Here is a 15,381-nt window from a genome sequence, read left to right as displayed (position 1 = left end):
TTGGTAAAGCTTAATAATTATTAATTAGTCATCACAGATGCAGCCAAAATGAAGATGTGATTTTAAATTGCTAATTTGGAATATTGCTCTGAATAGTGAAATATGGAATGTAGAAATCATGGCGTTTTTTTATTTTTAGTCAATAAAAGAATGGAATATTTAGGTTTCATCACTATTTTGCTCAGACATTTTTTTCAAAAGCTCCATTTCCGTAGTAAATTTGTTCATAAATCTTCATCATGACTGACCTGTTCTCCTATGTATCAGTTCTCTGATAAAAAAATGATTGAATGCTTAAATGCTAGTTCTACATATTTGGTCTTTCATTTTAGCTACAAAAGTTGTACCAAAAACAGGGTCTGTGGAAATGGGGCAGTAGTTTGTTAAATCTTCTTTATCCTCTTTCTTATCGACAGGTACTGTTTTAGAATATTTCAAACTTTTGGAAAATCTCCTGTCTCAAAACATTAGTTGAGTAACATAGGTAATGATTCCGCGATGAATACAAGATCCTTGATCTATGATCAATCAACATGATCCTTGATTTGAGAATTAGGCAGACCATAAATATCCTTACTGTTGGATTTTTTAAATTATTTGTAGGAAGATTTTGCAGCATATTGCTAATATTGGAAGCATCAACTTCTTGAGCAAACAAATGTCTTCAACGGCTTTTAAGAAAAACTTATTTACAGTGTCTGGGGTAAAAGGAAGATTTTCTTTTGCCTTACCATGACCAACTTCTTGATTGATTACTCTCCATGCTGCCTTTTGTTTATTTTCAGCATTTAAAATGAAATCCTTATAAGCTTCATTTTTTGCACACCTAGAGGGTCGCACTCAAAAGTGGTTGGACTGATTTTTTTACAAGAATTTTATTGACGATATACTCACATCAACTTAATAATCTTCAAAGTATGCTCTTTGAGCTGCTGCACACTTAGTATAACGTTGCTCCCATTCCCCGTATGCCCGCTGGAAATTTTCTTTGGGGATGCCGTTGATGACCCTCGTCGAAGCCTCTTGAACGGCCTTTATCGAGTCAAAACGTCATCCCTTGAGCTGTCTTTTCATCAGGGGGAAGAAGAAGAAGTCCGGTGGTGCCAGATCGGGAGAATAGGGCGGGTCCCTATAATTGGGTTATAATAATCTCTTTTGTATTTCAAGAAAGTCTCTTTGTCATGAGTGCTTCCAGTGGATTTGTTAGCGTGGTTCATCATATCAAGGTTTTACCATACATTTGTGGGTTGTGATAAATCTCACTTCCTTAATAGGTGCTGGCATTAATTGAGTTTTTTTGTTGAGTTAAGGAAATATTGTGTGTTACTTATTAAGGGTAGCCAGGTAATATTTTTCATGGTTCTGCATCTTTGCTCTGTAGATTAAACTAAAACATCAAACCTTTTTAACCAGGGAATTGAAAACTATCATCATATTAAGTCAAACCTAGAAGAAAAGGCTGATGCAAGGGTTTCACAAAAAATGCTAAGGCTGAAATTAGACAAACGAAAGGTGGTAGATGAACCATCAGCGTTTGGTTCAGGACACTGGTCACCAAAAGATGCCTTCAGTCAGGAGAAAATGAAAGGTAAGATTTAAGATTCTATTTCAGTAGTGTTGTCAGTGCTGAATATATTGCTGGTAACAGTTTATTAAGATGTGGGTGGTATGCCGTTTCTTAGTGACCTTTTAATGATGCATTGCCTCATTTTAAAGCAACTTAATGCTTTCTCATTCATAAGTGAAATTAATTTTACTTGCATGAGAGTTTAATTGGTAAAGAGTTTTTAATTGGTAAAGAGATATGTTATGTGAACATTACAAAATGTTATTGGGATAAAAAACTACTTCCATCCAGTTCAGTAATTTAAATTGAACTTTCTGTTGTAATCTCAGAAAATATAATGAATGACATAGAATTAAGTTCTGTTCATACTCATTTTTTCATCAAGTTGATTAAATTGCAGGAAGATATTATTTTACCCTGTGCAGCATTTATTTTTTATTAAACATTTCAGTCAAAGATTCTATCATTTGATGTCTTTGCTATGAAGGTTGTCTGAAAAGTTTCCGATCTCAACATGAAGATGGTAGCACTCTTCTAAAAAAGTTTGAGAATATGTTGACAGGTCCTCACTAACATTTCAGCCATTTTGGACACTTCAGTTGTTTTTTTGGCAATCATTTGAGTGAGCTGTGAGGGTTTTAGTGAAAATGTAAAAAAAAATTGACTATCAAATATGAACTGTCATTAAATATTTGTTTTAGAAAGGCAATATGCCTACGCAAATCAAAGATGGCTTGGATGCTGTGTATGAAGACTCTGCAATATCATTTATAACCATGAAATTTTGGACAGCTGAATTCAAACATGGCTGTACCAGCCTGGCTGATGGTGAGCATTTGGGACTGCTAAAAACTGCGACAGCCACCGCTAACATCAAAAAAGTTCACCAGATGTTTCATGACGACTGTCAAATTAAGGTTGGAGAGATAACAGAAGCTAGGGGCATTTCAGAAGAATACATTTGACATATGTGTATTATCTGAAGAATTGGACCTGTGTAAGCTATCCACGCATTGGGTGCTGCGTTTGCTCACTTTGGACCAAAAATGCCTTCGAAATGAACATTTTCGAAGCTCTGTTGGAATGGTTTAAGGGAAGTGAGTCAGATTTTTTGCATCAATACATAACTGTAGATGAAACTTGGATCCACCGCTACACTCCTGAGACTAAAGAAGAGTCAAAACAATGGACTGTAAAGGGTGAATCTGCTCCGAAAAAGCTGGAGATGGTTCCATCAGCCAGGAAGGTGATGGCAGCCTTTTTTTGGCATAGTCAGCCACTTACTGTATTAACGAAATCTGGCCTCGAGCAGCTTTCTCCTGTTCTTAACCCTAACCTTCAAGTTTCATCTATAGGGAAGAGAGTTTCATTGGATGAGGAGGTTATTGCATTTGTGCATGAAGATTTTGCAAAGAAAGGTGTCAACTACTATTTGGAAGTGTTAAAAATTCAGAGCATTGTTGGAAAAAGTGTATTAACTTAAAAGAAGGTTATTTAAAAAATAAAAATATTTTTGAAGAAGAAATGTCATTTTTTTGTTAGGTTGGAAACTTTTCAGTTTACCCTCGTATATTTTAGTTAGATATTCATAAGTCTTAATTCTTAAATTCATGCATCATGTTATGTATTTATGTATGCATTTGTGAAATGTGTAAACTCATTATCCCATTTTCAATTTAATAGAATCCAGTATATCTTCTCAAAAATCCTCGGCAACAACTTCAAGGTCAGCTATTTCTAGTCATTCTCAGCCATCAAGTGGAAGAACAGCAGTCTCACAATCATCAATTAAGTCAGTGACCCAGCGGTCTGATGAGGATTTACCATACCAATCTAGGATATCAGTAATGACAGAAAGACTGAAGAGTAGCAAAGGGTAATTATCATATTTCTCATTTTTCATAGGAAATGTGATATATGAAAGCATACAAGGAGAAATTATTAAAGCTGTGATTGTTTTTTCAATTGATTTTCTCTAATTTAAAGTTCATGAAGTTATTAAAAATTGGCACATAAATACCATACTAATAATTTTTTTAGTCATTTACAAACATTTATTACTTAATTTTGGAGCAATTTTTCTCCCTTGGAGTATATTGAAAATACTATAAAAAACCCAGAATCACACTAATTCTAATAAGAAATAAAAATTCATATGCAGTTGTTTATTAATGAGTTTTATCTTAGGCTGGTTTCCATTTTATCCATAATACTCTGATAAGACCATGATAATATTAGGTTGTTAAAAAATACTTTTGAATTTTTCATTTTATTTATGCAAGTGTCTTCAGTATTCATGCTGAGTAAGCATTGAGAGTTTGATATTATTGTTGTAAGTATGGGTAATCTATCAGTTAAGGTAGGATTTCATGAATTTCCCTGCCCACCAATTTTCATTCCTATCTCCAATTTCTCCCATGCCTCTTTAACAATTTTCTCCACCTATACGTTGAAAAGCACAGTTTTTAATGGATACCCGTGTCTTACTCCTTTTCCTAACACTACCCATGAAGGCTTTCTGTTCCCACTACACCTGAGCAGTCTGAGACATGTACAGATTGTGGCATAGTCTCCTATTTCGCCAATCCATTCGCATTTTCTGCAATGCATCATTAATGCTACCCAATTCACTCTATTAAATGCCTTTTCGAATTTTATGAAACAGACAAATTCATCGTGATTGTATTCTCTGTTCTTCTCTATGAGTGATCTCATTACTGCTATGGCATCATGTATGCCTCTCCCCTTCCTGACCCAAACTGATCGTTCCCTAAGTAATCATTTGCTCTGCTCTCCATCCTCTTGTTGATGATCCGCAGAGCTACTTAAGATGCGTACAAAATAAAATTTCTTTTTCTGTGGTCCTCTCATATGCCATCCCTATTTTTGATGGGAACTACCTTTGATATGGCAAACTCTTTCGGCCAAATACATCTTTCATAAGGGCTATGATTCAACCCATAAAAATACTTCCTTCCATGTTTACCTTAACCTTGAACTACTTCCATGGCAATGTTATCGATCTTCATGGCCTTGTAAGATTTTATGTGTAATTCTCTTAAAGCTTTTTCTATATCGTAATTGGTAAGCCTGTATCTCAGCTATCCTCATCTACTTCATATTCTCTTTCTATAATTGCTGACCTAATGTCCTTACGGTATAATTCCATGTTCCTTCCATCTCCCTTGAATAATCCCTGGTTCCATTAATGGTTTCCCTGACTTATCTTTAATTGTTTGTGTGCATTTTTCCTTCTTATTTCCTGGCAGTGCTACTTTTCTGTAAAGAGCACTCATTTCACACTTCCTTTGTAAACATTCCATGTGGACCGAGCACTAGTTGCCTGGACTCATATTCATATTTTTGTCCATGGTGAGAGTTCATGGGATAAATAATTGTGGTGGATCCCTTCACCTTCCTCAATAGTATTTTTTTAATGTGACGCCATCGCTCAAATGGCCATCCTGCCAGGTCTAGGTGGCTGTGGCAGCTAGTGTTGAAATTAGTGGAATATTCTCCTAAGTCAATATATATGTAAAGAAAACATCCTAATACATGCTAGTATTTTGTAATCCAATCGATGATGACTTTGAAGTAGTAGCAGAAACACGAGGGGTTTTAACTTAAAGTTATTTAATTAAGAAGTCCTGACAATCAAATCAGATACTAAAACAATGTTCTTAACATTCCTTGTGAAGGCTTCCGTGGGGTGCAGAAATTGAAGATCTAAGTCTTCCGGGATTTAGTTTTGAACTGTTGTCCCAGAAATATGGACCGATGCAGAAATAATCCCGGAAGACTTAGATCTTAAATGCTCTTAGCATCTTCCATCCTCTGTTTATATGAAAAAGATATTTCCTTACTGTCATGTGAAGCTTTAAATTTTCATCTAAAATTATATCCTGTCATTGTGTTTTTCTTTTTCATTTTAAAATGGTGCAGTAAGGGCACAATGACAGATTTCCAACCTAAAACTATGGAAAGACAACAGGTATTACCTGGTGTGTCGTCTTTTCAATCTTCTAGTGGAATAGGAGAAAGCCATGGCTATTCCTCTGTAGGTGCAAACATTCTGCGAGGTTTACATCAAACCAGGGGTGAAGGTGAAAAAGTTGCTGCTATGCCAACCTTTGGAGGTTATGGGTCTAAGTCAGTGTCATTTGCTCATGATTTGGTTGTTGGAAAGGGCTATCATGCCATTGCCATGTAAGATCACAGTGAGTTTGAGCAAAAAATTCTATTTTTGCCATGTCATCATTCTACATGCTTTTTAGTGTTTTTATTTTTGCATCAAGTATAACATGGTACATGTGGATAACTCCTTCCCATGATGCAACATTCAATTGTCATTCATTTAAGTGCACATTTATTTGACTATGACTAATGCATAATAAAATGACCATATTTGTAGAGAAAAATGCCATTCTTTGTCTGTGATTCACTCCACTATTTTGATGTTCTAAAGTTAGGAAATTGAAATATTTTTAAAAGTTATTTTGAGCGAAAACTATGTTATCCCTTTTCAGTTCCATGCATGTATATGCCTCACAGTTCTGAAGGAATATGTCAATTTACAAAAGAAATGAAAATCAAATTTTCAACCTATTTAATGTTCAAAATATCAGATATCTTACAACATGTGTGGTAAATATATATTTGTATCTCAACTAATTTATAACAAAGTGAGTCAGCCTATTCTTAGAAGAATGAAATTGTTATTGTATTTGGCTGGATGTTGATGTTACGTACTTAGTATGATGATAACATTTATTTATGCACTTGTATTTTATAATAATAATAATAATTTAACAAAAGAAAATTTTATTTGATTTTGAACAACTTCCCACATATTTATATTTTGTCATCCATCTTATTCTGTGGATTTGGCTCCCATTGATTTCCATCTCTTCCGAAAACTCAAAAGTATGATTGCTTGTCTAAGTTTTTTGTCCAATCAAGGAGCAGTTGTGGCGGTAGACGAGTACTCTGCAGCATTCATGCCAGAACCCTACAGAGATTGTAAAATGGTGCTGGTACATTGCTGGGGTTAAAATATTAATAATAAAGGTGATTTTGTTGAAAAAGTAAACCTTTTTGTAAACATAAATTGTCATTTTCATCACCAGGCTGAGAAATTGCAGAAATATGTACAAATTATGCATGATTATGTTAAATTCTGGCTGGTCAGGATGAAAACCTTATCAGGTCTCCCTCCATATCTTTTCAGTGTCCGTTTAGCATCTTGGAAAACAGTGTTACAACACTTGGCTAAGTAATTAATGGGTCCACTGATTAAACATTCAGAGGGCATTTTCCTTTTCTTTAAATCTTTATTCAAAATCTTAATCTCCTTTTATATGGATTTTCCCATTTGATTTCACCTTGGCCAAATACTTTCCATGTTAGAACCTAATACCCCTAACACATTTTGGGTATGGAGTAAAGTATGTAGTCAAAGCCTGTTCAGTTCTAAATGTCAAAGCACCTTACAATTAGATTAATAGAATGTAGTGTAGGCTTTTTGGTACAAATATCTATTATGTCGTTTGCAGTATTGCTGGAAGTTTAACAATCCCAATATTGAAGCCATTGTGGAATCCATGGATTGCAATAGTATCTTTTTGGTTGTCATGAACAGCATCACAAGAGCAAAAAGGGGAAAGAAAATGCAGATGTGCTCAACTTGTTTGGAGGCATACAGATAATGAACCCTTTAAAGGACCTATGAATATTTGCAACATACTTCTGTAGCTAGAATTTGTGTAACTCAGGTCAGTCCCAGAGTCCATTCCAACTCAAGATTTTCGTTTCTATCTGTCCATCCCTAATGGCAGAAATGACCTCAGCTGTCGGTCGCCTCCCATAAATACTACTACTACCCATTAGGCATAATTAATTTATCCTATGCCTTGACCACTGCAGTAGGCCAAAATTGTAACATGAGGCAAACTCCCCTCCACCACCACTTGTTATACTGCATGGATTGTAAAGACTAACATTATTAACATGTCATCTGGTTGGAATAGGAATTTCATATTTGGAACTCCATAACTTTCTATACTTATACATTTTTTCTTTGTTATTATTGTTTAATGTTGCTGTATTATTATTGATTTGAGTTTTTTCATTGTCAAGTAAAATGTACTAATGGAAACATGCTACATGAAAGCTCAATGTCAATAGAATATCATTAAAACCTAGATCTTGTTTTTGTGGCAATGTAGCTAAAATACTACAGTCCGCAGTTCATTTTATGACTCCCAGATGTGTTGATCCCATCAGTAAGTGTTACCCACTGTGGATAGAGTCCTAACTTTGAGGTTTTTTGCTTTGTTCAAAGCCAAGATCGATCTGGAGAGCACTCACAGTGTACTACATTACTCATTCCATTGGATATTGAATTATTGATCCCAGCGCACCTTTTATTAAGAGTAAGCTCATGTTGACACTTCAGTTTCTTTCTGATCTTCCTGTATTCCTTGAACTCTACCTCTGTCAAATAATGCACATATCTCCAATGGCACAAGACTTAATCTGCCGGAAACTTCCTGTAATACTAACATCTGCTACAAAAAAAGTAATGAGACTGGAGAAATTATGTTAAGTATTAAATAGTTGGGAATATTTTAAAGCATAAAAGAGGTTTCTGTATTTGTTCGTTATTTTGGATAAAAGGGGATAATACTAAGGATATCATGGAATTAGCAAATGAAGTATTTATGAAGAGATGGGAATTGGTATTCCAAAATAAGTGGAATATGTTAATGAGAGACTCCACATTTCATTGGAGAAGATCAAATATGTTTGGTTGAGATTCAATGATAAAACTTATTTGATTAGGAGTATTGATAATGGTTTCTGAGAGGCAAGAGGTGCAAATTTTAGTAAATGAGCAATACAAGTATGCTGTAAATGCAATATATATATATATATATATATATATATATATATATATATATATACATACACAGTTTTTTAATGATTAGACGTACATATTTGTTATCTGGCTATAATGAACACTTGGTTGATATTTTTAGTTGTGATAAGTTAAGCTGCCTTGTTTATATTGTCTTGTTATATTAATTGTCATCCTAATCTATACCTAATTCTGTGAATCCAATAATAATGCAAATTCCACTATTAATTTGGCTCTAAGAGGGAATACATTGAATAAGTAATGCATTTTCATGCAATCATTCCTCCCAACTCAGCCAAACTTTCATCATCACCAATGATATTTTGTGTAATATACATATTAATATGAAATAGATCGAACACTTGTGAGGAAAAAAGTCTTCTAATTTAAATTAACCCAAGTAATTCTCTATCTTGTAGCATGTTTAATTTTTCCTTGTGTAATGTTTATGAAAATTTAAAAAAAATTGAGTACCTTAATCAACTGAGAGGTAGAAATTTTGTTTTTCTTTCAGTACTTGATTTTTAACTAATTTTGAAGAGTGCTTGGGAGAATTGAATCTATCCAATTTGCTTGGCCAGTGGACATTACTGCACTTGGCTATTATGATTTCATAAAAGCATCAATACTCTACTCTTGTCGGCACTTTTTTCTGGTTTCTTAGAAGCTGTTTTCAGTAGCTTATGCACAGATGCATTCAAAAGATTCAAAATGTCATAAGGAAGCATCAGAATAACCTTCCGTTGGCTATAAGCCCTTTTACCGATTGCTAGATGTCAACTCGTGACGAAAAGATAAAAACGTTGCAATAAATTAAATCCAATTCAACTTGCCGCCTATACAGTAGCAGAGTTCATGTTAGTTACGCGGCTAGTCGATAGCAGCACTACCGTAGCTACGCAAACAGACTGGCCATTGTGCATGGTAGAGGATAACTTAAAGAAGGCATTGCAGATGGCGTGAAACGTCATGTTTCTACCCACCAACTCGATCAGACCTCCAGAATTAGTTCGGTAAATTATAATGCAGATGTCAGGGAAAGCCTAAGAGATCGGTTATTTAAAATCTAATGTGGGTTGATGAACTTAAATTGTTTCAATTCCAAGTTCACGTGTTAGCTGCGATATTAATTTTGGATTTGAAGCAGGACTTAGTAAGATTTTCGAACAGTATAAAATTTCAATTACAAGGATTTACGGTGAAATAATAATGGATGAAGACGACGTAGAAGTGCATCCGATGGTATGTTGGCGATTTGAGATAGTGGAATTACTATTACTTTGCTATAATCACTGGTTTGAAACTTATATAGCTCATTTAATTCAAAAACTTTTATACATGCTGGTCAGTTAGTTTTTATTGCACAGCCACCTAAATTCTAATAGTTCTTAGCTGAAGAGAATTTCTCTAATAAACGCGGCTTGTTCTCCAGCTGGATAAGGATTTATTAGGAAGCTAGACGCCAGATACTTTTGTTATACAATTTATATGAAAGTCATTACTGGGACCACTGATGAAAACCAAGACGAAGAAAGTTTAGTTTACAGATTTAATCTGTCGACAAAATATTTATTGTTCTTTTCCCTTGCAAGATATTCATAGTTTTTCATTCAAAAGAAAATGTCTGTATGGGTTGCTTACCAAATGAGTGCAGTTAGCGCCATTCAAAATAGTTAAGTAATTTGTGGATGGGACACGGATGAATAAAAAAAGAACAACCAAGAGAAAATTAAAATCGAGTTTGGATGAAAGAAAGTTAGTCCAGCTTCATTTGAGTCAAAGTCATATCAAGCGGTAAATTCACGCAGAAAAAGCATTGAAAAGTGTAAGGGCAATGGGGACCGAGTTAGAGGATTTGGAAAGAGCCTTCTGAACTGACATTGAGTTAACCAAACCAAAGGAGTTGAAGCCATTAATGGAAAAAGGGTCGTAAATATGATTAATAGAAATTCAATGCAATAATTAAATGATTATTCAAATGGCGTGCACACTTCAGAAGCTGAGTTACAATTATTATGTTTTTATCGGCCTTATTTATAATCAAACTAATTGGCTAAATGGGTAATGAATTATGATCCAAGAATGTCTATTAGGACACCATCAAAGACTGGAATGATGGAAAATTATTTTCATTAAATATATTAGTTCTTGGTTGTATTTAATTACATAAAATCTGATTAAAGTACCCTTGGAACGATTCATTTGCTCCAAAAGTGACCGTCTGTAAAAAGATGTGGGTGTGAGGAAAAATTTACTTCAAGAAAACTAAAGGGCTCTTTTCGGAGAAATTCAAAATTCAGTTAATAGGAAAATTATCAACTAATCCATTATCTTGGAATGCCTGTGGCTAGTTAGAGATAACATTAGAAATGGACCAAAGGGCATATTTAAACCAAGTTAAACACAAATTTGGATGTGAAGACAGATGGTAACCAGTCATCATAGAGGACAAATGATTTACAATTGTATGGGTAAGCGACCCTGCAGCAAGTTCACATTCACATTCAATTTTTAACTTAAGACAACATTTGAAAGAATGAAGTTCAATATATAGTAAAGTATCAAAGAAGTGCATGATGAGTATACTACAGCTTGAACATTGTATTATTTATTTTAAAGTTTTTATTGAGTATCGATGCTAAAGGTATACTATAAATTTTGATTTCTGCTAATTTAGGTGTAACAGACAAAAACAAGTTTACATTGGCTAATAGACCAAGACGTGTATTATTAATATTTTGATGGATGTATATTTTGTTGTCATTGATAAGATCCCATATATTTTTTATGTGGGTTTTGATCAATTATGAAGTATTCACTTGAAAGGTTCTAATTTGATCATCTCCTAGTAATTATCGTGTGCTTTCATTTTAGGTGGAAAAGATATATGCTTTGGGGTGTAAATCAAAGCGAAAGATTTCCATGGCTCTCCAGGTTTATTTTGATCTTTGTGAAGGTATTGAATTTGATCACATTATTTTCCTATTTTATTTGTACTTGTGTCAAAAGATGTTTTCCTTTACAGTTAAAGGTATGTGGGATGCACAGTGCATCTATAATTCTAAGTTGGACCTAATATATGTGAATGGAAAGTGGCGAAAAAACGATTCTGCCCAAGAAATTATTGTGCCAATGTCAGCGTCATCAAGTGTTTCTCCATCACAACTGTTTGACCTGCAGAATGAATTATGTCCAGAAGGCGAAAAGAAAATGTGAGTTCCTCTGAAATTTTTGTCTTTTTTTCTGTTTTATAAATGCCATTTACAACTTTTCATTCAATTTTCCATTTTAAAAAACATTGGTTGAAATGCTTGACTGATTGTGAACCTCTAAACATGATATATTTTCACCGAATTCCTCACTGCTCTTTTGCCAGTTTTTTCCACTTATTCCTAACAAATTACAAAAATGGTTTGAAAAGTCCATGCAAATATGATAACTACTTAATTTTTTGGGTTAACTCATTTTTTCAGCATAGTTCTCCTTTTAGGAATATGCATTTTTCCAATGCTAATCCAGTTTATTAATCCCTTCCAAATCATATAATTGTTCCAACTCTTCAGCAAATAGACATTTATTTCTGCAGTCACCTGCTTATTTTAATAAAATCACCTTCTTGATAGCCATTTCTTCTTATTGGACAACAGTCATTAGTTCAAGGGAGACAATTCTGGAGAATGTGGAGACATGATAGGGAACGGGTTGATATTGAAACTCTCAATTTTAGAGGTGCAACTGCAGAGGAGTGAGGCTATGCGTTGTCTTGATGGAAAAGGACTTTTTTGAGGGCTACTTTATAGCTACTTTGAGGGCTATGTACGGCGCGGAAACGTGGTCATTGAAGCAGGAGGATAGACGTAGATAAGAGGCTTTTGAAATGTGGGTGTGGAGGAGTATGGAGAAGGTGAAATGGACCGAAAGGAAAACAAATGAGGAAGTGCCAGATATGGTGGCCGAGGAGAGGAGATTGTTGGGTGAAATCATAAAGGGACAGGAAAACGGATAAAAAGCATATTGAATCAGCAGTGGTATGTTGAAGAATGTAGTAGAGAGGATAATGTTAGGCACACGGGAAAGGGCAGTAATATGATAGGGATAGTTACCCATGCTGCCTTACACCTTTCCTCCCTCTTCCCTCTTTTCCACTACCCTCCCCTTACTTGCTTTTCAGTATATATGCTGGACTCAAAGTGATGACTGTTACCTGACGATGATGTAGTTACATTGAAACCGGTCGCATTAATAAATTTTATTTTGTGGAAAATTGCCAATTTTTAATTAATCATGATATTCCACCATATCATGCTTGAAACGTCTCTTTCTATGTTAGGGATGTTGGACGGGATGAAGGGAGGAGGGCAGTACACAGAGATGAAGAAGGACTTTTTGTAGTGTAGGATGTTGGGTTGGGTTTTGTTAGGAGAAAAAAATATTTATTTGATATTTGTATCCATCCAAAACCTACAGCCTACCTTACCCAGTAGATTACCTAATGAAATAATAAATAAATTAATATATAAAAAACACACACACACACACATACCCACTCACATCTCACGTTTATATCATTATCTCCTTTTTTAATAGATCCAGCATTCCTTTTGAATTTCAATGTTAGACTTTCATTGATAAATAGGCAAAAATGTTAAATATCATAAATAAGTTAGAAATGTTAGTATCAAAATCATAAATAAGTTAGAAATGTTAATATCAAAAATGTTAAGCATATATGTTAAAAAGTATATGCCGCTACCAAACTTCCCTCATCCTGTCCTCTCTTTTTTCATTGCTGAAAGTAAGCTACCTGGAGATGAGAGCTGAGCATGCAGATTAGAACTCAAATATTTGTTATTTCTGTTAAAATATAAAACACTATTTCAAGTTCACTATGCTATAAACAATTATATAAACTATGCTATATGTTATAGGCCAAGGTTTGTTGTGCCATTGGAGGTAATGTTTATTGAGGGGCAATATTCTCAAAGGTGAATATAAGTATGGTCCTAGGTGTCAAAACTGAACAAAATACAAAAAAAAGAACACTCAGAATTTTGGCATTTGAATATTTTGGTGGCATAACCACCTTTTTTGCTGTAAGGATAAGATTGAGGAAATGAGTTTAGAGTGTGGGGAGAGGGTATTATCAAAGGAAGATTATTAGGAGGTGGAATTAAAGGGAATGGAGAGGGCATTTCCAAGTGAGCAAGGCTCAGGCCATGGAAAGACTGATACTAGAAGCCAAATACATGCCACTTCAAAGGTTTTGATCCATTATAGTGTGTATGAAGGGAGATGGAGGCAATAATTGAAATGTTAAAAGAGGTATTGAAAGAAATACGATGGAGGGAAGTGTGTTTGGGAAATGGTAGAGTTACCAGTGAGAAAGAAGGGTTGCAGGTGCAGGGATTATTAATATGTATGTTGAGGGGTGGAATACATTGTTTGAGGTAGGAGGAAGGGCAGAGGGATGGAGAGGTGAAGATGGGATAAATTTTGCATTTGGGTCAAAGGCCAAGTGTTCATGCGTAATTGTGGGTAGTAGAGGATTTAGATATGGGTTTAATCATTTTCAAGATTACAGTTAAACAGGTGTTTCATTTAAAAGTGATGCAAGGGCATTCTGATATGTTTGCTGTTCTTTTGTGGGGTGTTGTGATCGGAAAAGGTCTTTTAGCATAACCTCAAGGGACTGAATGCCTGGGAGGTTGGTGGTGTGGAAGCCATTATTTTGGAAAGACTTGGGTGCATGGCAATTTTGGAAAATTTTCTAATCCGGAGTGTATTCATAGTTGAGGTGAGAATTTTGCAAATTGGAGAGAAATATTTCATGGGAGTTGGAATTATTGTAGATTCAATGACCATGGAGAGTGAGAATGGAAGAGGTTGTTTAGTTTGAGATAAGGTGGTAGCTAGTACAGTGGAGGTATTGAATAACTGATCGAAGCACTTTTCCACTCAAGTGCTTCGATCAGTTATTCATTATGATCGACTTCCACCACATCACGTCTAAAGCTACTCAATTTGGTGGAGGTATTGTTGTGGTATTTGTGGAAGTGGTTAGGTCCCTGAAATATTTGATTACCAAAATTTTGAGTGAACTTTTGATCTTTTTCTTTGTTTTGTTCAACTGTCATGCCGGTGATCAAACTTGTAATCACTTTTGTGAACAATGATATACATGTATTTATGATATGTATGTGTGAGTGTGTGTATATTCTCATGCATCTTTTTAGGATAACAGTTGCCTTTGTGGTTGGGGATTCTTCAATATGCTACTACCAGGCAGAGAGTGGTTTACATCCACCGGATTCACCAGAAACTGTTAGGAAAAGAAGACACCAAGAAGAGCAACGGCAGTGTAGAGCTGTGGAAATGATTCATAGGGCTCGTGATATGCTGTCTAATGTACTTGAAAGTGAATCAGTGGATGGAGCCCCAGCCAATGAGTGAATTATCAAACTTTTCTTTGGAACTGCCTGCTATTAATGCTTCCAACCACATAGTGTAAAGTGTCTTTTAGGGTAAAATTGTATCTTTAAGTGTGAGAAAAACAAAATTTGCACTTTTCCACAGATTTATATCTCATGTAAACACAGCTATAAATCTGTGAAAAAGTGCAAATTTGGTTTTTTTCTCATAATGATGAACTTCCACATCATCTCGCCTGAATCTGTTGAATGTGTCGTTAAGTGTTCTTTAAGGATATTATACCTATTTTTTTACATTTCATATTTTTTTACTTGTTCGTGCAATTTCTGTAAAAAGCGATGGTATAATTATCTATTTTCAAGGATTACTATGATGAATTTTTTAGACAAATTTTCCAGTAATTAGGTACACATTAGTGAATAGTTCCTTTATATAAGTAGTTATTTGTATACATATACACTATGAATTA

General features: G+C 34.7%; 2 protein-coding genes across 8 annotated transcripts in view; both read left to right on the top strand.

Moving 5' to 3' along the window:
- The window catches only part of LOC139687138 (cilium assembly protein DZIP1-like), a 34,215-nt gene extending 27,926 nt beyond the window's left edge, over positions 1 to 6,289 (top strand). For 3 of the 4 annotated variants that reach the window (XM_071584272.1, XM_071584271.1, XM_071584269.1), the window contains 3 exons: positions 1,414 to 1,588; positions 3,251 to 3,443; positions 5,510 to 6,289. In XM_071584272.1, coding sequence (XP_071440373.1) covers positions 1,414 to 1,588; positions 3,251 to 3,443; positions 5,510 to 5,777 — 636 coding nt within the window. In that variant the 3' untranslated portion in view covers positions 5,778 to 6,289. The remainder of the gene's footprint in view (positions 1 to 1,413; positions 1,589 to 3,250; positions 3,444 to 5,509) is intronic. The other variant, XM_071584270.1, reaches the window with a different exon arrangement.
- Positions 6,290 to 9,522: 3,233 nt separating this feature from the next.
- The window catches only part of LOC139687115 (cysteine-rich protein 1-like), a 119,939-nt gene continuing 114,080 nt past the window's right edge, over positions 9,523 to 15,381 (top strand). The window contains exons 1-4 of one of the 4 annotated variants that reach the window (XM_071584234.1): positions 9,523 to 9,725; positions 11,358 to 11,439; positions 11,509 to 11,695; positions 14,717 to 14,987. In XM_071584234.1, the coding sequence (XP_071440335.1) occupies positions 9,693 to 9,725; positions 11,358 to 11,439; positions 11,509 to 11,695; positions 14,717 to 14,933 (519 nt within the window). In that variant the 5' untranslated portion in view covers positions 9,523 to 9,692 and the 3' untranslated portion in view covers positions 14,934 to 14,987. Of the gene's footprint in view, positions 9,726 to 10,683; positions 10,955 to 11,357; positions 11,440 to 11,492; positions 11,696 to 14,716; positions 14,988 to 15,381 lie in introns of those variants that run through there. The other 3 variants (XM_071584235.1, XM_071584237.1, XM_071584236.1) reach the window with 3 other exon arrangements.

Source organism: Hetaerina americana, unplaced genomic scaffold, assembly GCF_022747635.1.
Source record: "Hetaerina americana unplaced genomic scaffold, ioHetAmer1.1.p SCAF_17, whole genome shotgun sequence".
Classification (NCBI taxonomy): Eukaryota; Metazoa; Arthropoda; class Insecta; order Odonata; family Calopterygidae; genus Hetaerina; species Hetaerina americana.
This window is presented reverse-complemented; position numbering and strand designations above follow the sequence as displayed.